Source organism: Siniperca chuatsi, linkage group LG18 (assembly GCF_020085105.1).
Source record: "Siniperca chuatsi isolate FFG_IHB_CAS linkage group LG18, ASM2008510v1, whole genome shotgun sequence".
Taxonomy (NCBI): domain Eukaryota; kingdom Metazoa; phylum Chordata; class Actinopteri; order Centrarchiformes; family Sinipercidae; genus Siniperca; species Siniperca chuatsi.
In genome coordinates, this window is record NC_058059.1 from 2,330,580 (window position 1) to 2,357,407 (window position 26,828).

At 41.3% G+C, this 26,828-nt stretch overlaps 1 protein-coding gene and 1 long non-coding RNA gene across 2 annotated transcripts in view; both read right to left on the reverse strand.

Moving 5' to 3' along the window:
• xrcc4 (X-ray repair complementing defective repair in Chinese hamster cells 4) overlaps positions 1-26,828 on the reverse strand; it is a 34,647-nt gene that overhangs the window by 944 nt on the left and 6,875 nt on the right. The window contains exons 3-7 of the mRNA XM_044174388.1: positions 26,285-26,475; positions 17,623-17,789; positions 15,205-15,336; positions 14,110-14,249; positions 8,377-8,518 (exon numbers count right to left, since the gene is read on the reverse strand). Of these exons, the coding sequence (XP_044030323.1) occupies positions 8,377-8,518; positions 14,110-14,249; positions 15,205-15,336; positions 17,623-17,789; positions 26,285-26,475 (772 nt within the window). The remainder of the gene's footprint in view (positions 1-8,376; positions 8,519-14,109; positions 14,250-15,204; positions 15,337-17,622; positions 17,790-26,284; positions 26,476-26,828) is intronic.
• Positions 23,334-25,183, reverse strand: LOC122865656. The gene is made up of 2 exons (XR_006375516.1): positions 24,330-25,183; positions 23,334-23,936 (listed from the first exon to the last, which is right to left on the reverse strand). It is a non-coding gene; the product is annotated as an uncharacterized LOC122865656 (long non-coding RNA).

Below are 26,828 nucleotides of genomic sequence, written 5' to 3' on the forward strand. Positions count from 1 at the left end.
GCTTATTCACTTGCTTGTCGAGAGTTAGATGAGAAGACTGATACCTCTCTGAAGTCTGTATAGTAAATATGAAGCTACAGCCAGCAGCCGGTTAGCTTAGCTTAGCATAAAGACTGGAAACGGGGAAACAGCTAGCCTGGCTCAGTCCAAAGGCAACAAAATCCACCTACCAGCACCTCGTAAGCTCACTGATTAATACGTTATATCTAGTTTGTTTGAAGCCGTACAAAGTGTAAAAATTATAAATCGCCACTTTACGGGGGGTTGTGCCAGACTATTTCTTGGATGGGAGCTGTTGCCAGGCAACCAGTGGACAGAAAGTTACTGGTGCTGACCAAGAAATAGTCCGGCACATAAGCCCTCGTAAAAGTGATTCGTCGTTGTAATACTTCGGTTTGTGTACTGATTAAACAAACTAGATATGGGGCGCCCCGGTAGCCCACCTGGTAGAGCGCGCGCCCCATGAGTCCTTACTGCAGCGGTTCGGGTTCGAATCCAAAAAATAAATAAATAAACTAGATATAAGACGTTAATTAGTGAGCTTTAGCGATGCTGGTAGGTGTTACCTTTGGACTGAGTCAGGCTAGCTGTTTCAACTAAGACGATAGTATGCCAAGTTGAGCTACTGTTACAGCACGTAGGTAAGTTAGCTGAAAATAATGCCATAGGTAACTTTGCACCAAAGACTGTGGGGTTTTTTTTGGGATGTGGTCGCGTCTGGTCAAATGACCTCCTCATGGATGTGGACGTGTTCTCAACTTTGAGAAATTCATAGGAGGCTATGGGAACCAATCAGGACAGAGACGTTTGACTTGACCGGACGTTCGGAGACAAAAGCAGATATAGAATGAACAAAAAAATGGGCGGGGCCTTTCCCCTGCTGTAAACCATCCAACATGGAGCACCTCTAACCTTACTGCATGTGTAAATGACCTGAGGAACACCCACAATCCAGAGAAGCATCTTGAGTTTTAAGTCACGAGTTGCCTTTTGAAGAACACAAGATTGCAGACTTTCTCCCTCCAATCCAGCCCCACTGTAACAATGATTAGCTGAATGGGAACGAGAAGAAAAGACCGGTGTGAGAAAGGAGGAGAGGGGGGAGGCCCTGAGCTTGTTTAAATCATTACCAACTGTACGACAAACACTGCAGCGCTGCTGGAACCAGTTAAAAAGGAAACAAGAGATGTGTTCACTGAAGAGGGGGAGCTGTTCTGCACTGCCACGGAGGACCACCGGAGACTTGAACACATGGCAGAGGGGGACGTGACAAGAGCGGTTTCAACCATGAGAGGTGAGGTTAAGCTCAGGCATTGGACACACGGGAGCCCCCACACAGAGCTGGTCTGGTGACATACCAGACCTGCAGCATGTACACCAATTAGCTGCTAGTTTGTAGCTTAAGAAACTAAACAGGTTTGGTTTGGAACAAGCTGAGCCGACGGATTACTTTTGTCTAAATTACAAAAATTAAACCCAAAGTTCTATCAGTTAAAGGTTCAGCGCACCAGATTACGAAAAACAAAAACAAAACGTGTTTTCACTTAACTCTAGAGGTGCGTCCCTGCAGACAGTGTTGGCTTCAGTTGGCCAGGTTTGTAGACATCTGGCTCTGAGATGTCTACTCCATCCCAGAACAATAGAGTTGAATAGAATATATTTTGTGGTGCTCACAGCATGGAGTACAATCAACAGCAATATCTCTGTCCAGATACAGTGTTCCTGTTAAGGTATGTTCATGACTTGACACAATGCTAATTTTGAGGTGGTGTGATTGCATGTAAAGTCAATACAAAGACGTCAGTGGCCACAAATAGACACCATTTGCCGTGGGCGCACAACTTAGGCAAAGACGAAAACACTGCGCTTAACCTGAGGCTGTAGGACTCCACTTCATGAAAGTACAAAGACAAGAGGACAAAGGAAAAACTGGAGTTCCTGTTGACCTCTGAGATCAGACAAATGTTGAGCTGACTCACAAACACACTCAACAAACACGCGTCCGTTCGAACGTTGCTAACTAGCTACAGCTAACGTCTGTGCAGTCGCTACGATAGGCGGCTACCACGTGGACTGCAAAACCACTCCGGCTGTCAAAGTAATGCGAATAATCCAACAGAAAATCTGCTTTGTGTTAAGTCTGAATGCACCTTCCACTCACAACAGCGTTTAAAACTGAATTTTCATGGAAAAATTTATTGATCTCAGTGATCAGTGGACTCGCTCGCGGCGTTGAAGTAAATTTGCATCGAGTTCAACTTTGGTGAACTTTAACACAAGAATTTGAGCTGGTGACCAACAGAAATCTGTGACCTTTGAGGGAACAGAGAGTCAGCATCCAGTTTGATCGAAGCGCCTCTGTCGGAGTTTAAACTGCTCCACAACAGACCTGGTTTCTATCAGTTATGAAACAGGAGTCGATGGAACAAATACACCTCTTGAATAAACTGTGTGAACTTATTGTTCCCTTAGCGACAGAGCTCACAAGCTTGCTAAATAACGGTTATACACTAGCTAGCCCGTAGAGCTCAGTTACAGCTATTGTGACTGAATGGTGCTAGCAGTTTCTAGCTGGCTGCAACAGTTCTTCAACTCGCACTGTAGTCACGTCACAGAGCTTATAGAACCAAATACTTCATGAAGACATGCGGAGGAACTTCACTGTGCCCCTTTCTGGTGTGAACTGGTCTTAAAGATAATCCACAGAACACACTCTCAGTTTTCATAGAGACTATTCCTTCACAAGAAAGCAGTTTCAAAACCTGGAGAGAAAAACAACACCACCATCTACATGGATATACGACTAGGGTTAAGTGAGAAAATATTAATTTTGTTTGCTTGCTGTTGTTTATGATTTGGGTGAATTGACCCTTTAATGCAATGGTTCCCAACCTTTTTGCCTTTTGACTCTCCAAAGCAAAGCCATGTCTACTCGCGAACCCCTGTCAGCAGTTTAATAGATTGTTTCATTTGAATAGAGGCCTGAAGAGGTAAAACTATTCAGTATTTCACGATAAAAAAATTAAGAAAAATCAGGAAAAATTTGCAAATTTGTTATTTAAACTTGTTATTTATCTTGTAACCCCTAAAATATATCCTGTGACCCTTTAGATTGGGAATGTTATACAAATGCAATAGATTTTACAGCTCAGTTAGATCATGTTAGGAGGGTCACAGCTCAAACAACAAACTACAAAACCTCTGTGCTGATTTCAGATTTCAAAATGCAAACACACAAGTAAGGCTGTACCAGTCCCATGTCTTGTAGTGATTATCTGCGATGGCTAGGAGCGATGTTTGATAGTTTACAGAACCAGTCCGTGTGCGAAGGAGACAGAGTGTGTGCAAGTGTGTGTGTGTTGCACTGCAAGTTTCTTTTCATGGGAATTAAGTAATTTGAGTACACCAACACTTACATCTCAATGTCATGTTAACAGGAACTACAATGAGTCAAAATGAGAACTTGATAGTAATTCCTGATAATTAAATAGACCTCAAACCGTGACAGAAGAAAAACACTTGATTTGTTAAAAGGAATAGTTCAACATTTTGAAAAATAGCTTTCTTTCCGATAGTGAGATGAGAAAATGGATATCAATCTCATGTCTGTGTGTTAAGTGTGGAGCTGGAGTGCTTAGCTTAGCTTAGCATAAAGACTGGAAGCAGGGCGAAACAGCTAACCTGGCTCTGTCCAAAGTTCAAAAGTACACCTGCCAACACCTCTAAAGCTCACTAATTTACACGATCTATCACATTTGTTTAATATGTGCACAATCAAATGTAAAAACTACAGTTTGTGGTTTTATGGGCAGTTAAGTACTGGAACTATTTCTTGATGAATAACTGTATCCATCTGCCCAGTACTTTGGTGCAGTGTCTCCAGCTACAGAGCTAAGTGGGAGGAGCAATTTGGGGCGCCTCTGGTTCTGGAAATAAAAAGTCCCTTTCATTTGTCCCATAGACAATGTTAGGTGACTCACAGTTGGAGCACTTCGAGAACTTGGATGGCCATGAAACTCCTCTGGTTGAGTCATCAGTATCTGGGCGGTGAGCACAGCTTTTGGTCTCTGTACAGGTATGATGGTACCAAACCTGGAAACTTCACTGTGACGACAAGACTTCAGGAATCTGCACACTGTCACGTCATTGACTGTTGTTCAACAAGAAATAGTTCCAGCACATAACTCCTCCTGAAACCACAAACTGTTGCTTTTCCATTTCTGTACAAATTAAATAAACAAGATACAACACGTTAATTAATGAGCTTTAGAGGTGTTGGTGTATTTTTGAACTTGGGACAGAGTCAGGCTAGCTATTTCCCTCTGCTTCCAGTAGTTGTGCTAAGCTAAGCTAACCACAACCTGATACCAGCTCTGTTGAACACACCAATGATCAATATTCTCATCTCACTCTTGAAAAAAAACAACAACAAATAAGCTTATTCCCATGTGGCCTGCATTTAATTCTCTTCAAGCTCTTTCACGCCCTTCATTTTCTGCTCCTCCTCCTCTCTAACCCCTCTGTGGACGACCTGCATGCAGAACAACAAGGAGGTAACAGAGGAAGGTGAATTGGTTGAGTAGTGATGGAAATGGAAAAAATAATAGCTCCGTGCAGGACTGCCAACAGGCCTGAACCCCCCACATTAACAGCCACCTCTCAGACAAAGGCCTCTCTTCTGCAGCCGGTGTTTGCCAGCTCAGAGGGGGAGCAGCTTCTGCAGCAAGCCACTGCAGCGATCAAACATCCAGCAAGCCACAGCTGCTCATCAGCTCACTGCTGCTTCTTGTTGTAGCAGTCAGGGCTGGTAATAAGCCCCGGTAATGGGCACCACTACCGACTACTGACAGCAGCTGGGGATGGATGGCACCACTTACGGCCATCTGCATGTGGCACAGTTTACAGTGGCTGGCACTCGGAGAAGCTTGGACACAGTATATTCACCCTTCTGTTGGACGGCTACAGAAACAACGTCAGATTGAGACATGTCTTTGGAATATTTTCTAAATGGCTACATCTAAAAAGAAACTGGCAAATGGGAGATAGGGGAACAAGAGCAGTAGTATTGTGAGGTTTTGGATGTGCAGCAACAGGGACAGGGAGCTGTGTGATGGTCTGATACAGGGACTATAGACACAACAGAGAGGAGTGTGAGGAGAAGAAAGAGAAGGAGAGAAAAGAACAAAGTTGCATAATTGTGTCTTTGAGACCAGTGACTGACTTTGGCTCCCCAGTTCAAGTCCTAGACCTCCTTCAGAAATCCCCCCGCTGCACTGTGTTCAGACCTGAGAATAATGGCATTCACCTAAATCAAAGAAATGAAAGGTTTGGTTCACTCAAATTATGAAAAAACACATTTCCCCACTTACCTCTAGTGGTATATCTGTCCATTTGGGCTGCAGTGATTCAGCTTTTCTCTCCTGATGCAGATTCTGATACCTTAACTCAGGGTAACTGCATATTCTGAGTACGGATCCGATATCAGCACTCTTTTTCCCCGTGAATCTATAACCTGTATACCGTACTGTGTGGAACTCATTGAAATCATTTTTATGTGAGGCAACGTGAGGCCAGGGATTGCTGTGGCACTAAAAACAGAGTCAGCAGCACGCTGTAATGAATGTAACTGAATGAATGTGCTGCACACTGTATTTAATACAGATCTGTCACATCATGGCAGATACCTGATCCCCACAACAAGGTCGGTGCCCACACTGATACCGATACGACGGATCAGATCGGTGTATAGCCAGTAGCCACGCAGGTAGTTACCACTAGAGGTAAGCGAGAAAATTTAGTTTTTTGTAATTTTGTGAACCTTTTAATATTCTTCTCAATAGTATGGTTGATGGGACCTGCTGCAGCCTCCTGATGTCTTCCACACACTCATTAGTGGAGCTGTGTGTTCACATAAAGTCCACAGTGGAAAAGGTCTTTTCTCCTGAGGCTAACTGCCTGCTCATCACCAGCTGGCCTGCCTAAAGCAAAGGCAGCATGTGTTTGTGTGGTTAAAGATTTGGACAGACAGTCAAGATAGAAAAGACCAGCAGCAGAAATCATAAACCTGCAGGACAACGCTGCTCTTTTATCACCAGTAAAATCTTGAGAGCTGAATTTGATATTCCCTCTCAGAGGAATGTTGTAAATGTGATAACGCCCTGCAGGTGTACAGCTGGCCGTTCTCTTTGGACATAACAGAAGGGGGACGGGACTGGAAACTGCTGCTACAAGAGCTCGGACACTGGAACAAGGTCACGCTGCTGGCCTTGTTTTTCTCCACTTCTGTCCTCTGACTTCAGTGAGCTCTGCAGCATCATGTCACATATGTAGCTAAGTGTGTGAATGAAAACAGGAACAGTCCACCTCCGACGACCAAGCACTCACAGGAAGCACTGCTGCAATATTTAACTTTTAACTCCCTGTCTACACCAGAAGTGAGAATGTGTTTAATTGTGTATTTGATATTATTATTTGACAAATTTTATAATGCACAACATTAAGGACAGAAGTTGTCTGTTCTTCATCCTTCTATGGACACTCATTTGTTTTGTTGTAGTGTATGTAGTTAAACTATTACACCACACAGGATTTTCATATGGACTTTTAAGAATTTTATTCATCTTAAATTACGTTGTGTTAACTCACAGTACACGTTTTATTTCTGCTCAACCAGAACCTGCAACGTTCATGTTGTACGGATCAACTGACCGGTCACATCGTGGAGCTCACACTGACCGTAAACACGAAAGGTCGGTTCTGTCCACTGACAATTCTAATAAAGTTTATTCAAACAAGATGGCTGCGTCCTCAACAATGTTGACTAAAAAGATAAAGAGTCAGCGTTACTTTGTGCAATTCTACTATGAACCGAAAGTAAAAAAAAAAAAAAAAAAGTTTGAAGTAAAATATGTAAAATATGGAGGTGCAGATGGAAGATACAGTCTGTTCTGCACTGAAGTTCAGTTTTAAATCACAGTCACAAGGTTGCAGTTTTATCCACAACATGTAAAATACTACTGCAGTAATATTAAAAACAAGCTCACTACAGTTTATAACAGATCTTTTGTCAGCAGCCACGTTGGAAATCGGACCGTGGAACTGACCGGCAACCGGTCTGGCAGAAATTCAGCCTGATTCTGAAACGATCGATTATAAACCAGCTTCAGACCAGCAAAGCAAAAATCAGCCAGTTTAGTGATTGTTTGGGTCTCATGATCAAGGGCGTAACTTTGGGTTGAACATTGGGTGTGATGAGATCTCCACCCATGTAGGGTGTCCAGGGACATGCCCCCAGGGGTGCTGCCTATTAGTGCAACAGGTCAAGCAGCTGAATCAACTTCTGAAGAAGAGGTCATTTTGGGTGGAGAATAGTGTGCGATTCCACAGATGCCTGCAGGTCACTGAATAAGACGTTGCATTAAAACAAGAATGCATTTATTTGTCTGTTCGTCCGTCTTTCATATTATGGTTTAGTTTTTATTCATTGACGAAAAATGTAAAACATGTCATGGTTTGTTCACAATGATTACATTTTATTTATTTTTGTGTAGTTTCTGTTTTTCATTGTGGGAAAAAAAATCTATTAATATTTTTCATCATAGTTTTTGTTGATGAAATAAACACTGGAAACAACAGTACGTGGCCCCTGTGAAACACGCACTTTGCTGCACATATTTACATCACTGATTGAGTTGTGGTCAATCGGCGGTTTACAACCGACTGCTACTATACGAAGGAGATTAGCTTCGCTGCCACTTGTGTGCACTTCACGTACAGCTCAGCTGCAATTTGGGGGGCAACCTCCAACCATCTGAATGTTCAGGTCCAAAGACAGCCACTGCAGATTGGGTGTAATTACCCAACATAAAGACGATCCCTGACTGGGAACTTTTATGATGTTTGATTTTCCCATTGAAGGGGATACCAGGGGAGTGAGAACAGAGCGAGAGGAGGGGGGGGAGGAGGTGAAGGCAAAGGAAAAATTATAATAAACATGAAGCAATTCAAGCCGGAGACAATCATCACGATCGACTTTTGTATTTTTACTCTACAGTAAAGAAGGGAGGTGGATTTCAACCTCGAAGTGCCACAAGAAAGTGCATTTTAAACAATTAAATGTGTGTTTTTGTGTCCTATTTTTGGCTGGAGGTGTCACACCCTGGCTAAATGAACATTTGAGGATAACTGTATGAACAGTTTACTAGCTACAGAACCAGTAAACTGCTCCAAGAAAGACATTAACTGACACCATAAAGCAGCAGAATATTAAGTTGTATATTACATTGTCAAAACAAACTACAGCAGCACAAACACTGAATGTGACAGATGTAAATGACATTACATGTGTTTTGGCTGTGATGCAGTGCAGTCACGTACCTCTTTCTCTGGGAGCTCTGTGGGTTTGGTCTTTTAACCGCAAGGTCGGGGGCCCCGAGGTGACGAAAGCGCCGCTTGCGACAGGGGGCCACATCTGTGATGTCCTTCAGGCTGTCGTCCAATGGGCTCGCAGTAGAGGATTCTGATGAAGGACTTGAGTCAGTCGGGTTTTTGCATAAACCGGTATATTCAAAGTGAGACAGATAGTTTAAATACATATTAATTACACAATTACACGTCACGGAGTTCATGATCTCAGATCATAAGACATGAATCTGCTGTCTGTGCCTGACGTACGGACAGAGATGGGAAAGAAAGCCTTCATGGTTTCTTCATGCATGCAATTTTCTTTTTTCAAATCAGGGTTATTTTCTCAAACTATTCTGAGAAGTGCTCTTCATAACAAGTAAACTGATCTTCATGTGTAAAATCAGCGGAGGCCAGTTTTAAATCCTGATTTCAAACATGGTAAATTTCCAGGGTTGAAATGGGATGATGCACTTCCAGGTGTGCAGTAGAGGATTTTAAAAACACAGATATCCAGTTTTATCTCTAACATTTGGGGATGAACAGTAAGTTACGTAACTTGGAATGAATTGTTTTTATATGTCATTCGTCTACTGTTTGAGCCTGAGAGATGGCAGCCGGCATCTCGCCAACATCTGCTCGTGACTCTTGCTTTCATCACCTCCCCTCTCTCCCTCTGTCCTTAAACGTGAGGACACCGGGACGAGTGTATGGAGCAGCAGAGAGGCAGATGGCTCTCCACCTGCAACTCAACACGCTGCAGGGATCAAAGAGCAGAGGAACACGGCCGCTGAAGTCAGCAGCAGGAGGAGGAGGATGGTGGAAAATGTGGAAACAAATACGTGTTCTTCCTTTTCTTACATTAATTGCCGCTGATATATTTCTCTCCGTTCAATTTGGTGACTGGTTTCCACATTGTCCTCCCTGTTTGCTGTGAACATACTGACGCAGGTCTCTAAAGCAGTCTGTAAAAGCTGTCTGTTAAACTCCTACTGAAGCACAAACAAGTAAAACCATAACAAAGCAGACAGGTGTCAGCGAGGCAGACAAATGCCAGATGCCAAATAGTTAAGCACATTGTACAGCTTGTTTTTCCCCTTTAATGGGTTTCTCTACTGTTAGTCGAGCACATTTTATATTTGTGATATCTTGTTGAAATGTGTTGTTCTTAAAGCTGCTCTAATCAGTATTTTTATATCAGCAATGGATTAAATGTGTAATGTGAAACGTGTTGCTTGTAGTGACGAACCCACAGAGAATTATCACCAACTCTGCAGTTTCCCTCAGCATTTCGGAGCATTTTAGGGTCTTTCAGCTCATTGTTTTGGTTTTACGGTTTTGGTCTCATCAACGTCGTTTCCAACAGGCAGCTGTTTGCAGCTAAAAAGCTCTAAAAACCGACAGCAAGCTACCTGCTCAGCACCAAACAGCGACCGGCTGGTGAACATAGTGGAGCATTTAGCAGCTAAAGAGCCGGATATTTCCCTCAGGAGCTGGTGGAGACCAAACACAGAGCCAAAAAGGAGAGTGAATATTCATTATATGAATATTACATTCATCACGTTGACACAAAAACAACATCAACTGAATGCTAATGTTGCTCTGTGTCTCTGGATGTGTCATTGGTCAACTGTTTGCTAACAAATTTGACATATTAGCTTTAGCAGGTGATAATATGTCAGTTTTGTGTTTATAGCTTTTCTCTGCTGCCCCCAAGTGGTAAAGAAAATAGTTAAATGAAGTTGACTTTTGAATTGAATTGCTCTAGTAGAGTTTCTATTTTTTATATACATCTAATTTTTTTTATTTTTTTTACTTTGTCTATTTATCTGTACTTACTTCTGTCCTTGTGCTGCTGCAACACCTGCATTTCCCCTCTGGGGATCAATAAAGGGTTATCTTAGTAACGTTAGTTAGTAAAAACACTAAGATAAAAGTTATGTCAGCATTATTCTTTGAACATTTTTTAGATGTTTTCAATGAAAATAGGGGTAAATTGAGGTAAATCCATGGAGATACTTCCAATACTGGTACAAATGATTCAACAAAGACTGATTTAAGCAAAAGAGTTGAACATTGAGCACATCACTCTGATAACCAGAGGTGGAGCGACTTCTCCCCAAAGTCTGTGTCCACTTCGAAGTGAACAGGAAATAGTTTTCTTGTGTTTGAATACAAGAGAGCGATGGTTTGTAGAAAACCACAAGAAGAGGATCCATCACCCAAACGATTATTTATGTGACCATAAGTTATTGTTTTTATTTTAGTTATTAATCTTGAAAAATGATTCATGTTTATGCTATATGTATTTCATTTACTGGGTTTTATACAAGCATGGCTCTTGTCCATAAAATGTGCCATAAAATTCACTTTAATGGAGACAAATCTATGCAGATTGTTTGCTGTAAATAGACACTTCATCCGTTTAGTAGAAGCTCATAATTAAAAAAGTGCGTGGTTAGTTGAAAATAAAGTAACTGTTTTTTGTTGTTAGTGCCCAAAGGATCTAAAAAGTGCACAGAAATTAATTTTCCATTACTTTTTACCAGGTGGGACCATTAAAAAGGTTTTTATATACACACACTTCACCAGAATGGGCTCAAGGACAATTTGACATCCACAATAGATTGTTTTGTTGTGTGGATCAAACCTGTAACCTTTCAGTGATGCCACTCTCACCAGTGGCAGCAGCCTCTATACATACCACACAAAACACACCCATACTCAAACTGGGTGTAGTTTCCTCCATCTATCTGTTGGCCCTAACTGGCAACGCACGGCCGTCTGAGTCACTGTCGTGGCAACAGAAACAACACAATCCTGCCAGCTTTTCCTCACCAGACGGAGGGGAAGGCCCAGAGAACGGGGACACCTACGTTGCTGAAAAAGCCTTGACGTATCAAACGAACCCAACCTGGCTGTGGACAATTTAACATGTGTGAGAAAGTGGAAAAATCAGGGATGTAAGCAGCTAAGAGGAGGGCAGAAACTCCCCTAAAAAACCTCTCACAGCCCGGTTCAGTTCCATGACAGGTAACTTATGTTCTTACTGTTAATACAGACCTACACTCCATACATCTAACCTCCTGCTAGTGGCGCATTAATCATATCCAGGCCATCTGGGAGCAGAAGTCTAGATGTTGATGAAGTGTAACGTCAATGTTAGAAGCTGCTTGTATTTAAAGGTGTTTTGGGATATCATTTCACGGAGGCCCACTACTCTGCATTACATTATTCCTCAGTGATGTCATGGTTAGTTTCTGGGCATGAAAAACACAGAAAATCTCAGCGAGACTGGTGGAAACACACTCAGCTCCCATGACAACAGCTCCCAAAAATATAATCTTCACAGTCATATTTTACAAAATGTGAAAACTTTTAATGTGAAAATATGTTACCAAAAAACCCATATTTAGCTTTTTTTGTTTTTTGTTACTGCTCTGCTCTCAGTGACTTTCAAGCATGTCTAATATTTGGCCATCAGTGATCAGTAATCAGCCCTCAAAGGCAAAACACCTACAACTGCAATTTTCTGCCTGCATGTGATTTAATGTTGACTCACCCGTTCAAATGGCAAAATCAAGTACTTTCTGTAGATGAGCCGTAAAAATCACTCCATAACTGTCATTTAAAGTAATATGTAGACATTATATAATGGAGACAAGGTCATGACCGTCAAATATAACTAATGTTCCTGGAAAAAGTTCCCCTTGTAATGAATTTTGACACAATACTGGACATTGTGAGGCAATCTGGGGAATTCTCATACAATCAGTGGAGGAGCTGATGTTACTGATGAGCAGCACTTTAACCAGAGGGGAGGAACTCATCAGCGAAGTGAGCTGCTGCAGTGTCTGAATGGGATACAATTCTGAAATTGCCCTTTCGGGTTAAAAATAAAGCGCTGGAAAACTCAAAATACATGGAAAACATAATTTTAAGGCAAGAGACACATTAAGAACCAATATCATTTGTGCACATTGTCCTTTTAACAAAGATATAAAATAATCATTTTGCTGAAATACAACAGCTGTAGCTCACGTGAGCATGTTGAGGTTGATATTGGACCTACGTACACCTGAGACTAAAGGGAATCTACTTAGTGCCACGCTGCGTTTTTATTCATCTCGTACATTGTGTTAACTCACAGTACACATTTTAATCTGCCTTCCTGCTCGAGCAGAACCTGCGACTTTTATGCTCACACTGTACAGATCAACTGACCGGCCCCGAGGCGGAGCTCACACTGAGCGTAAACACAAAACCCCAGCAAGGTTTTGTCCACTGACAATTCCAATAAAGTTTATTTAAACAAGACGACGGCGTCCTAAACAAAGGCAGCGTTACTTTGTGAAATTCTATTATGAAGATACAGGACGTCTGGTTCAGTTCAGTTTTAGTTCAGCTGTCTCAAGGCTGCAGTTTTAGCCACAACATGTAAAATACTACTACAGTAATATTAAAACTAGCTCACAACAGGTCATAATGGATCTTCTGACAGCAGACATGTGAGAAATCGGACAGTCGAACTGCTCAAGCTGGAGACAGAGGACCAAAATTTCTGACCTGCCAGAAATCCAACCAATCGTACAACAGCCAGATTGTTGATCGTTCAGGTGATTAATCAGGCATCATGGCCTCAAACTGAACGCCAAGCGACAGCTGATCTGGCAGAAATTCTGCCTGATTCTATAATTAGATGGGGCGACCAATTCGGGGCTGAAATCGGGCCGAATCCATACAGTGTCTGCCCGGCTTTCATCATTAACCAAATGTGTTTCACCTGTGCTTTTCCTGCTATGACAAGTCAAAATGTCTGCCGTGAAAAAGCTCTACTGACAGCAACATGCACCAGCAATATGAGGCATATGTCTTTAACAACAACTCTATGGAGGTCGAGTAAACCCTGTATCTAACCCGTGTTAGACTAGCTTATACATGTGATTAAAAAGGCAATGGTCGCTGGTGTAAAAGCTGTCAAAAGAGGGATCTTTTCTGGTGGTCCCGTTTGCCTGCGTGTGTCTATACAGTAGATTGCACATTTGTATATTAGTTTGATTTGTTATACGTCTTTGACTTGCAAACATAATGAAATGCAAACAACATGAAGTCCTTTCACGCTTTAAGATGAACAAACCTACTATGTGCAAAAGGGAATGAGGTTTTTGGCGTGCAGAATCTACAAGTTACTTACATGCTGTTATTGAAATATGCCCGTTTATAGTTTAAATTTATTATGCTGGAAGTTTCTTAAGAGGACATTAAACTACAGTGAGATACTAGAGCTCAGGAAGTTAAATAGTGTATGAACAGTATGAGTCAAAACCAACTTCCAAAACAAACAAGGTGTTGAACAGAACGAAAAGAAAACTGAGCATCCAGTTGATTTTTTTGTGTTTGTTTTTCCAAAACATGCAAATATAATACTTGTTTTAGTGGTTAAGTTTTTTCTGTGTTTTCTCTCTCCGTTTTTCTCACGTCTGTTATTTGTCTCCATGTGGGAATAATGTTGGGTTTCCACTAATATTTGTAATATTAGTGCAAACTCAACTAAAAGAAATGTTTCTGTGTAAGTCAGGAGCCTGTTTGATACTAGTTTGCTTCTATGATTCACATCTGAGGGTTAATGGAGACGATGTAAAGTTTGAGGAAAACTCTTCTGACAGGAGAGAAGCAGGAGTCTACGAGGCTTCACTGAGCTCTTACCCCGGGTCGATAAGGTGGAGGCTGGAGTCGGCTGCACCTCCTCTGGCTCCTCGTCAGTACTGCCGCCATATTCATCCTCCTCCTGACCCGCCGTTCGGTCTGATTTCACTGAATCCACCTTCTTCTGTCCCTCAGAACTCCTACAACAGAGACCAGACATACGAATATGAAACACAATTGTTTAAAAATCACCACCAAACTTTCATGAAAATGAACAAAGCATTAATTAAATATCACATGACTTTTACAACAAAAGAGATGAATCAGAGAGTTGCAGTAATCAAGGCGTCAAAAACTCTTGAGAAATGTATTGAGCAACTATAAAATTTTTCAAAAGTAAATTTACACGGGCTGAAAATGTGCAGCTGAAACATTTCTCTTACTAAGTTGAGTCTTGTTTGAAACAGTGTAAAGTTAAACATTTTTAAAAGTTAGTTCTTCGCTTGTGAGATGTCGTGTAAGAGTTTCAGGTTAGGTTGAAGCACCTAAGGAGTTGAAGTGTCAGTTAAAGCTCTGAAAGTGTTTGAAGAATTAGTTCAAATGTAAGCACTGAAAGAAGTTGAACTGTAAGAGATGAAAGCAGCGGATATGTCAGTTGAAGGTTATTCACTGCAATGGGCCTAAGTTTCAGTTGATGCGAAAGTGCTGAAAACGGTTGAACTGTTAGTTGAAGTGTAATCCCTGCTCAACTGAAAGCAGTTGAGTTGTCTTTTTAAGAGTGTGATATGAAAGCAGTTGAACTGTTGGTTGAAGAGAAAGGGATGAAAGCAGTTAAATTGTCACTTGACAATTTCAGTTGAAGGTAGGGCTGGGCAATATGGCTAAAAATTTAAATATGGATTTATTTCAAGCTTAGGGCTGATTGAAGTCTAAATAGATTTTTTTTAATCTACAAAATACAACAAAGCTGAAAAACATGATTGAAATAACATTTTTAGGACTTCATGCGCAAGATAGTTAAGCATTAATAAAAAAAAAACCTGCACCACTTCAAAGTGTAAATACTGAACAGTTCACGTTTTAATGCTTTAATGTTTTAAGGAGACACACAGGGTGACTGGCTAAACAACTACAAGACTAACAGGCTGTATATACCTGGTTTCCTGCAGGTGTGTGACAGTTTCCTGTAGACTGCGGATCTTGGCTTTCTTTTCATTCAGGACCAGGACAAACCGAGAGTACAGCTCTGCCTCCAGGGCTTCTTTACCACCAGCATAGCGCTTCAGTCTTATATATAAAATATAATATATTATAAATATACAACACAAAAACACACAAACAAGTCTTAAAATCTGGAAGTCACACTTTCTTCTTCAGTGACTCCTCACTGTATTAGCGTTCATCCAACATCCTGGATGCAATGAAAAGTACATGTAAACACAAATGTTTCCCTTTAGCAACATAACACCACTACTGATGATCAGTGATGGGTAGTGCAGTCGACGGAGTGATTACGAAGCCATAAATGATACAAGGGGAGTGGCCCTGCGCGAAACTTCAAAGCAGTTCTTGTCTTTAACAAAAATATTTTTTAAAAACCAAAACATTTAAATATTATGTGTATTATGTTGTTTAATTCCGATGACTTAAAGTACAAGTCTGGGGATATTCTATATTTTTCTTATAGTCAACAAATCCCATGAAAAACATCAAAACCAACAGTGAATGTATCTACTAACAAGTATTGTGTGTCTCTCACAGCCTGATGGATCTTCTTCCTCTGTGCTCCATTGTTCAATCATTATTTGATTTAATAAAAGGCAGCAGCAAACAGAAAAGTCTTCAGCCTTGATTTAAAAGAACTGAGAGTTGCAGCAGACCTGCAGTTTTCTGGGAGTTTGTTCCAGATATGTGGTCCATAAAAACTAAATGCTGCTTATCCATAGTAGTTTATTCTGACTCAGTCCCACACACACCGTCCTGCTGCCCCAAACACTCACTACAGCACCACATGTGGATTCATCCGCCGCTGGAAATAGTCCCCAACAAACGCACTGATCCCTCCTGTTTGTTTGATAAAAACTACAGCGAGCAGCTGTTTTAGGAAATGACTGAGCCTTTTTAAACATGAAACTATATATCTGTGATTTACATCTTCAGTAGGAACCAATGGGCATGGAGCTGAGAGGCACAGACAGGAAGTCAGACAGTACTGAGAGACGGACTGACACATTGTTGGTTTGGGTCTTTACATGGGATTTGTTGACAATAACACAAATATGTAACTTATCCTTTACATTGACGTACATAATGAGTTGAGGTGGACCGCATGTTGAGCCATGTGAATCACAAGGGCCACTCAGACGTAGCTGGGTGTGATTAACTCACATCAACACTGTTGTGACATCAGTTCATAGCTCAAAGTGACGTACAGCTGCAGGGAGGCGGCCCCACCCCACACAGTGTTACATGAGTTGGGAAATAACTCAGAGGGAACCCTGTGATGGATTTTAGGGGAACAAAAACTTGTGATTTTAATCTTGCTGTGGCGCCGTGTGTTGTGCAGGATTCCCACAAAGGTCTTCATGTAAAATCCAATGACTTCACGTAACCCTCAAAACATGTATATCAGCTATACTATCAAAACATGCGAAGCACTGAAAGTCTAATTGACTTATTCTACGATTATGCACTTCCTGATTTTAAACATTTTTTGTTGTATTCAGGCAAAGTTTTTGAATGTTCAGACATAGTTAAACACTGATGCATCTCAGAAGTTTGATTTATGCAGTGGTGGAAGTATCAAGATCCTTTACTTTAGTAAAAGTACCAATACCACACTATAAAAATACTGCATGACGAGTAAAAGTCCTGCATTCAAATTCAAAAGTAAACGTACAAAAGTATTATCAGTCAAATGTAATAGTCTGGTTTCAATAAAATATTACACATATAATAATAAATAACAACATAATATATATATATGTTATATTATTTGATTACTATTAATGATGTATACATTTGTAAGCAGCTTTTTAATGTATTTAAAAGTGGCTCTGCATTGACTAAACTATTTTATATACTGTTAGTACTGGTAGTTTAATCTCTACCAATAAATCATGTTTTACAAGCACAATCATTTGGTTTGTATGAAAAACCCTAATCTGCAAAGTAACTAGTAGCTATACCTGTCAGAAAAATGTAGTGAAGTAAAAAGTACAAGGAAAAGTACAAGCATTGACAGTATTTTAGCAAATGTACTTACTTTCTACCACTGCATTTAAATTATTACAAAAAAGGAAAAAGTGTTTGTACTCAGAAAAGGCCTAAACAGGCTCATTTTCACTACAGTTGGGTTTGAAGTGGCCATTTGAGATAAAATACCAGCTTTAAACCACCATTTAATGTCATAAATATGTTTATAAAGTACCTATTTGTAAAATTTCCCCAACTTTCTGAGAGAATTTGTGAAACTTCTGGACTGTTCCGATGTGGAAATCATCCCCGAACCCTGTGTGGTGTTGGTATTGAGCAGTGGGAACTCTGGTTGTTCTGTGTTTTGTGTGCGTTTACTCTGCTGTGATGCGTTGCTGTTCTCCTTTCAGTCTTTGGTTCTCCTCCTCTAGTTTCTGGTTGTGGTGCTCCAGTGTATTTCCCCTCTGCAGACTGTGGATCAGTAACTCTCTCACGGCCTCCGCCGGCTCCGGGACGACATTCAGCAAAGCAGAACCCAACCTGAACTGGAAGACATTTAACCATTGTGACATTACAGATGTGGCCTGTAATAGATATGGACATTCAGCGGGACAAAGCCAAAACAGAAAGACAAAAGCCTCCCAGAGGGGCGCCTGAGAGTTGAAGGGGTGGCAAAGATACTGCGTCATGTGCGTCAAATCTGAAAACACAGACATGAAACACTGATATCATTCAGTGTGACTTACACTTCCAGAGGATATCATTATCTCTGATGTCCGCCGAGGATAAACATCCATAAATCCACTTAGAACTTTTGGAAAAAAGACGCTTCACAACTTGCCTGAGAATCCTCATGTTTTTAAGTTTTCTTCAGTCTCACAGTAATCCAGTGAGAGTTGTCTGTACGTCCACGGATCCACTGCAGACAGGAGCTGCTGACAGCTGGTTCGGCTGCTTTTAATGGGGACAAGTTGCCAAAATGCAAACAAATGTAGGCTCTGTAGTCATTACTGGTTCCCAAATAGGCCTATATTTTGGTGTTAGCATGTTTCTGTCTATAAGATCAGCAAAAACATTTTTGACTTCCTCTATTTTCACACAAAAGTCAAATTTCACACTGAGCTGATAAATAAAGACAATAGAAGTAACAGGACAAGCAGCTCTTCAGGCTCGGAGATCCACTCTGTAATACAAGGACGTCACTGTGGACGGGTTTTAAATTACAGGAGGACCAGTGAGTTCACAGAAAAACAGGAGGCCATTGTGGCTGGAATTATTACCGAGGTGGGGGTGAACGCGCACCGGACGCCGGTGATGTTAAAACCTCCCCACCTCCCCTACAGACATAAATCCAGTCTGAACGGGGCTTAAATCAACCCGTGATGATCCGTGTCACGATGCCACCACAGAAAACAACAGGTGCGGGTTTTTTGACGCACGTCATATGCAGCTGGTGTGTGCTCCCCTTACAGGCTGTGACACGGGCAGGTAGTGTACAATAAGTTCATCGCAGCTTTCTCACTGAAATCAGCTGCTGCTGGAAATGAAGTTGATGAGAGCGAAGTTTTCTGTGACATCAAAACAGTGATCCAAGACAGACTGAAATCCTCTGCAGAGCTGGTGATGATTCTCTGTGGATTCATCACTACCAGCGACCCTTTTCAAATTACACATAGTAATTTGATCAATTTTTTATGTAAAATATTGATTAATGTGGCCTTAAAGTGCAGCTTTTTATAGATAGAAATGTTTGGGATATCTTCCCAAGTTACTGTTAATTAATTTGATTTATGTTATCATTTTCTGATTAAAGATTTTTGGTCAGTGACACATAAGGACAACTGTCCCAGGGAAACGCAGTTTTCCCTCAAACATGTTTACACACAGATAAAACGCTGAAGTGCGACTATCACCACTGACCTCTCTGACCATCAGCTCCCTAAATAACTGACCTTTACGGGGGGAGACACAGCTGTGTGTCTGCAGCTGTGTGCGTCTCTACAGACTGGATAAGAAGAGAGATAAACAGCCAAAATGTGGTGTTAGAGCAGGCTGGATGAATCCTTTAATCTCTGACACAACATTCCCTTCCCATAACAAATCGTCATTATATTGTATTGACAGAAAGACAGAAGAGATAACAGCATTTATAGACCTGTTTTCTGAAAGTTGTCCCTAATTATTTAACCTAATTTCTATACAGGCCATTAACTAAGACACTCTGCTGAGGTGAAGACACGCCATACTGTGATAGAAACCAACCTTTTATGGCTCATTTCATCCTCATCTTTCCTCCTGCTCACTCTCTCACATCTTTCTCACCGTGTGCTGTGTTTCTCTGCCACTTCAGGTTATTTACAAGTGTCTAATGTTCGCCAGCTGTTACTTCACCACCTCTTAGAAATGTTAAGTAAATAACCTCTGACTAAACAGCCGACTAAAACACTGCTCGAAATGAAAAAATACCTCCTTTTAAGCTCTTCTGGCAAACACTTCCAGTTGTTGCCTAATCGTATACACTCAGGCAGAATTAAGCTCTTAAAGGTTACAATTTGACCAGAAATAAGAATTTCAGCTGTCACCTGACTGCTCATATTAGGGATCTGAGCTGTAAAGCTACCGGCCGGAGCTTGATGTTTGTTGACTGGTCTGAGACGCCGGTGGGTTGGCTGGAAAATGTTGGCCGAAACACTGTTGATGTGGGCAAAGGATTCTCATGTAGTCATAGAGACGCTACTGTTTCAAAAGCTGATTCACACTAATTAACCGCCGGACACTTTTATGTGGGGAGAAAGCTCTGAGTGCAACCCCACCTATTCTGAATTTACTGCCCAAGTGGGTGAATGTTGGTGCTAATATAGAGCTGGTGAATGTTAAAGTCATAATATAACAGCAGGTTTATTGTAAAAGAATGGACCTCTCTCAATACAGAGTACGCCAAGTTTGAGCTCGCATCCTTGGGCGTTTGAAACTTGTCAAGTTGAAGTCAGGAGTCCAAACACAGTGCGCTAAAGGTGCGATAGGGACATCAGCAGCTCAGCCGGGCTCAGGTGATTAGACTGGTGTCACACTGTAATGTAACTGCCTTTGTTTTTTTATATATATTTCAGATAAATATAAATTTAATCATATATATATATATATATAAAAAAAACTTCGTCCTTCACCCTCCGCGGGTGGTCTCATCCTTCGAGCTCGGGTCCTCTACCAGAGGCCCGGGAGCTTGAGGGTTCTGCGCAGTATCTTTGCTGTTCCCAGTACTGCACTCTTCTGGACCGAGATGTCTGGTGTTCTTCCAGGGATCTGCTGTAGCCACTCCTCCAGTTTGGGGGTCACTGCCCCGAGTGCTCCGATGACCACGGGCACCACTGTCGCCTTCACCTTCCAGGCCTTCTCCAGCTCTTCTCTGAGCCCTTGGTACTTCTCTAGTTTCTCATGTTCCTTTTTCCTGATGTTGCCATCACTTGGTATCACCACGTCAACCACAACGGCTTTCCTCTGCTGTTTGTCCACCACCACGATGTCAGGCTGGTTCGCCATTACCATCCTGTCAGTCTGGATCTGGAAGTCCCACAGGATCTTGGCTCGGTCGTTCTCTACCACCTTTGGAGGTGTTTCCCACTTTGACCTCGGGGTTTCCAGTCCATACTCAGTGCAGATGTTCCTGTACACTATGCCAGCCACTTGGTTATGGCGCTCCATGTATGTTTGTGAGATGTGTACATATAAAAAGGAGCCAAAAGTCCACAGAGCTGTTAACAGTACTGCTGTACTGCTAACAGTATGATCTCCTGGCTAGCATCTCCTCACATCTACATCTAAAAACATTGGGGCAGCGAATACTTTGATAAATCAAATCACCACATATCTGAAATCTAAATGGTTCGTTTCTGGCCTGAAAACGACTGAATTTAGTGACGCAGTAAAAATTGTGAGTCTGGCTCATATCCTCCACCATCACCTCTGGTTGATGTGAAATGCATGCTGGGATACTTGTCTACCCCAGGTTCTCTCTCTCACACACACACACACACACACACACACACACACACAAACCTAAAATGTCAAATGGTTGTTTGGCTGCAGTACTAAATGAATTTACGCATAAGCACACATACTATACATATTGTCCTTCACTGACTCCCCCTTTGTGCTCACACTGATGCAGGGACAGGACACCCGAGCTGCTCAGACACATGGAGGAAGGTAACAGGGGAGTTATCATGTAGGTTTCATTTTTAGTTTTCATTAGTTTCTTAAGGACACTTACACTTCCAGTTTTCATTTTCTGAAATTAACATTTGAGTTTTGTTTTGATTAATTTTTACTTTTAGTCATAGTTTCCTTTAAATATGTGCAACAGTCAAACAACCGTTTCTAGAAACTAATAACATGTGTTAACCTTGACAACAGCAGCAGCAACACACTTTCTCCACACGTCCTGTGCTCGTCACCACCCTGATGGCTCCTGTACAAGGTTCACTTATCATTTAGCAACACTATGGAAAACCAATGGTCTGCTTGCGTTAACGGGTGAAAATGAAAGCAGTTTTTATTCAGAGCGAGTCGTTTTATTTACTTTCACTTAGTGTTTCAGCTCACATTGTAGTTACACTTTAATTCTGATTTTTCTGCTGACTTTCATTTTCAGTTAGCAAATCTGTTTAAATACAAACTGTTTTGGTTTTTGTGGATATGTCGGTCAGAAGAATGCAAGGTAGGTGAGCAAATTAATCCCCAAAAAAAAAAACAATCTGTATGTTCAGGGTTTCCCTCAGCGTTTTACAGTGGAGGGGCCTGAAATAAAGGGTGCTTCCGCTAACATCAGTAGAAATGATTACACTTAAATATATCGTTCTTATTAAGCTTCACAACAAGGCCACATATTTAACGAGGAATGGGATTGTTTAAACCGTCATGTAGTAACTACACTGATTGTTAGCGTTTACCAGCTCCACTAACCCCCCCCGTAGGGTTAAGATGCCGACACTGAACCACAACGTTCGAGTCGTCCTTGGTTCAACTGCTTCATCTGTCATCTTCATCTCAGGACTTTTTAAGTGTCAGTCGCTCTTGGAAATAGTTCTGACTGATTAAGGTCCCACTTGACATCGTGGTGTGAATGACTTGTACAGCCATGAGCATCCTGACAGACAGCGCTCGTCTTTTATATCCTCAGTTTGAGACTGAACTCTGGAAGGTGCTACAGGCCGCCTTTAACACCAAACTAAAAATATCTTTATTCGAAGTGCAATTAAGATCTTACATTTAAAAACTGTGTGTCAAATCTTGCTCCACAGTGTTTTATTTCACATTTTAATGGTATTTTTAGCCACACAGGGACATGGCTCTATGGATGGATAGCTCAACAACTATTAGATGGATTGTCACGAAATTCATTCATGTTCCCCTCGGGATGAATTGTAATAACTAACTTTTCATCTAGCGCCACCATCAGGTCAACATTTTAAAACTGTGCCTATGTCACAGAGCGGCTAGCATGGCTGTAGACTCTTAGTTTTGTTTTCTTGTATACTGTGTTTTATTGATGATGTTTCGTTACCATATTTGTTCCATAGGTTGTATGTTCTTGTGCTGCTTTTATGTTTAAAGACATGCACCCTGGTGATGTATTATCGTCTATTCAAATAAAAAGGAGGAGTTGAAAAATGCATAGTAATTAATGGGTTTATACAATAACTGTGACCATCTGATTCTGATTATTCTACACAATACTGTATCAGTTGTGAGAATAAGCCTTTAAATCTTTTGAAGTCAGTGGATTCAATAACAGAAAACATTTGTGAAACACAAAGCAACATTAATACCAAATGCCATCACAAAAAGACATGTCACACACATTTCTTATTTGAGCTGGGAGTCAGCAGTGTTACAGAGAACATGCTGACAAAATGCCTCAGCACACAGACACACACGTTCGGTATGCTAACCACCTCAGGTAACACCTGTACGTGTGTGTGAGAGTCTCACTTCTGGGCTCTTTTGGTGTTTTGCAGCGTTGAACAGGAGCTGTGATTAAAGGGGAATGACCAGGCATAAGACTGAAGCCTTTTCATTATGACTCATAACTTCATGATAGATGAATTACTGTTTGGTTTTTTTTTTATGGTGAGCAAGAGAAACCGATGACACATCCCGACACACTTCTGTAAATCGACTCTAACTCTCGTTTTTTTAAAAAGGAAGCATCGATTCATTTCCCCGTTGCTGCAACAGACGCACTTTGATTTCCATTCTGTCACAACTACCATGGCAACATAAGTTTTGTGTCTCATGAATGAATGTGTTGAACACAAGTGACCCCTAAACAGGGACTATTCAGTCAATTGCTCAACTCCCTCACATCTGTGTTTTCACACAACAAAAATCACAGCACTACAGATGCATTTCTATGTTTTTAGCTTGTTCTTTGTTAGCTGTTATTTGTTTCATAAGGTCTCCTAACAACACTGATTCACCTAAATCAGTCGCAAAAATGCTTCTAATAAGTCAGTATTGTTGAATTGAAAGGAATAGGGCTGCAACTAGCAATTTTTGTCATTATCGAATAATCTTCCAATAATTTTCTCTTTGGTCTGTAAAATATTAGCAAATTCAGGTTCAAGTTCAAATTCAAGTTCCCAAAACCCATGGTGACTTTTCAGAATGTCTTGTTTTGTCTGATCCGCAGTCTGAAACCCAAAAATATTTAGTTTACTGTCACAGAAGAGTATAAAAAACTGAAAATATTTACATTTGAGGAGATGGAACCAGTAATTTTTTGCCATTTGTGCTGAAAAAATTGCTCAAACGATGAGATTATCAAAACAGCTGCCAATATTTTTTCTGTCAATTGATTAATTGACTAATTGTTGCAGCTTTAAGAAAAACATGCAGCATTTATCTTTATAGACACACCATGTCTGCAAATTTGCTATCCTTCCAAAAAATGTTAAAATGCTTTAAAAAAAGACATTGATAATCAGAAACAATAACTCAAATGAATTACTACAAGTATGAGAACTGATACAGGAACTACAAAACAAGCAAAGCTGAGTCCGAAAGAAAGCCCAAAGTGTTTATACCTGTTCTGAACGGCCACACTGGAAGGTGAAAAACCTGCCGACACAGAGAGGAGTCAGATAATCCTTCAAATATGGGAATGCCGGTGCACACTTTCTGACACTCTCTCCTTGAAGACAATCTTTCCTTGTAGAGTTGCACTCAGTTGTTCACACAAAAAGTGACAAAAGTAGTCAGAATGAAAAAAGAGAGCTGAGAAAGCAGTTCAAACCGCTGCAGGCCACACCCGGAGACGACGCTGAGGACGGCGCTGAGACTGAACCAGGACTGTGCATGATATCCACACTTCACCGGGCCTAGCAATCTGTTGATTTGTTGATTGTTGTCATGCTATTGATGATTCTGTGCGTCGTAAGAGCCGTCTCTCTCGTCTCTACGTAGCGCAGGCTCTGTTCGTACCTGCATATGTTTCGCTGCTTTTATCGCTGATTGTACTGTATAAATCTGGGTGATCGTTGTCTGTGGGTTCATCAACCTCGTCTCCAGCAGCAGCAGACAGCCGATAAACCCGCTGTGCACTACCTGCTCGGCAGCAGACAGCAGGCAGACGCAGTCAGAGAGCAGCTGGTGAACATAGCGGAGCATCTAGCAGCTGAAGAGCCAGATGTTTCCCTCAGCAGCTGCTGGAGACCAAACGCAGAGCTGACAGACCGGACAGACCTTCATCAGCTGACACAAACATCACTCCAATGGGAGAGAGTGGAGTGATTTTGGCCTTAAAAACTTTAAGTAAGGGATAATGTACAGCGTATCCCGCTTATTACACTTACTAAAGAAATCAATCATTTGACACCAAATATTGATTTAAAAAAGGATTTTGAAAATGTGTTTTTTTTTTGCCACGGATTGATATGATTGGACTCCAGAGTCTATGATCAGAACTGCGTCCATAGCAACGGTCTGCTCTTCAGAAATAACAGAGCGCAGAATGCCGTAATCGACCAATCAGAATCGAGTATTCAACAAAGCCGTGTAATGAAAGGTGATAACATGTCAGTGTTTACAGCTTGTTGCGCTGCCTCGAAGTGTCCAAAAATCTGTTATTGCTGCTTTAAAATGAATCCTCTGGGGACCAATCACATCAGAGCAAACTGAAGGAAAATAACTCGGACTTTAAGATGAGACGCTCAGCTAAATGATGACAATACAACTGGAGCTGCGAAGACAACATTTAAAGCCAATGGTGTGTTATAATAGGCATATTTATGACATGATAAATCAATTAAGACCAAAATCGCTGATCTGTGAACAGTTTGCTGCAGCTGCGAGGGTTAAATTGATTTGTGACCTGCAGATGATTTGAACCACATGAAAATCACATCAGAACAAACACAACCACCTATTGTATGAGCCATTTAAAGGCCAACCACAGATCTAAAGCCGATTATAGAACGTATCCATCCTCACACATGGTTATTTCTAGTTGTTATTGTATTCGATCTCTATGGTGAGGTAACACTGTAACGATCACGTGCAGCCACGACTCAAGTATCTAAAATAACATCAACAGTTGAAGGCGAGAGCAGACTCCCATTTCACACTCTGTTCTTCACTTTCTTGGTTCAGTCAGGAAATCAAAACAAGCTCGGTGCACTTTTCTCTGGAGCTTTTAAACATCAGAGGTAGATTAAGGAAGCAGAGGCGACGCCGCTATCAACAGCATACGCAGCGCTGACGTCACGTCAAACATCAGCAACCCCGAAGGTGGCTTTAATGTCAACAATCCACTTACATTTTACTGATAAAGTTGCAAAGTCCAAACACAACCACTTTTTGAAATTAATCTTCTGACTCGTCTGCTGGCAGAGGGGGAAATTTAAATAAACACACTCACTCCTTCGTCTAAAACGCGTCTCACCATGCAGCCATAGTGAGGTGTGCTCATACATCAGCTGCAGCAGTCATCTGTGTATCATACTGAGATATTACGAAGACTAATGAGCGTAGTTTCACTCACAGAGATGTCCTTCTGAACCTTCTCATATGCCAGCGTGACAGTGGAGCTGTGGTCGGGTGGAGACGGCGTCAGGGTGAAGCTGTAAGTGGTGGAGTTTTCGGCCTCGGTCAGCGCCTGCTGGAGGTCCCTGATGTACCTCTCCGTCTCCATCTCCAGCTCCTCTGCCTCGCCGCACACTGCCGCCTCACTCACTACAAAGTCATTACACAGAAGAAATGTAGGAATTAAAGAGGATGAGCCTGAAGTGTTGCTGCAGCAAATAGAGACAGAATACAGCAAAGAAAAATGAGTTTAAGTAAGAATTAAACAAGTAGGGGCACCATGGTGGCCGAGGAGTTTAAGGCCCCAACCACGAACTGCCAGCGGTGGAAAGTAACTAAGTACATTTACTCAAGTGCTGTAATGGAGTACAATTTTGAGTAACTTTTACTTTAATTGAGTATATTCATTCCCAAATACTTTATACTTCCACTTCCAAATATTGTACTTTTACTCCCCTACATTTTTTTGATATCTTTAGTTACTACTTACTTTTACAGATTCT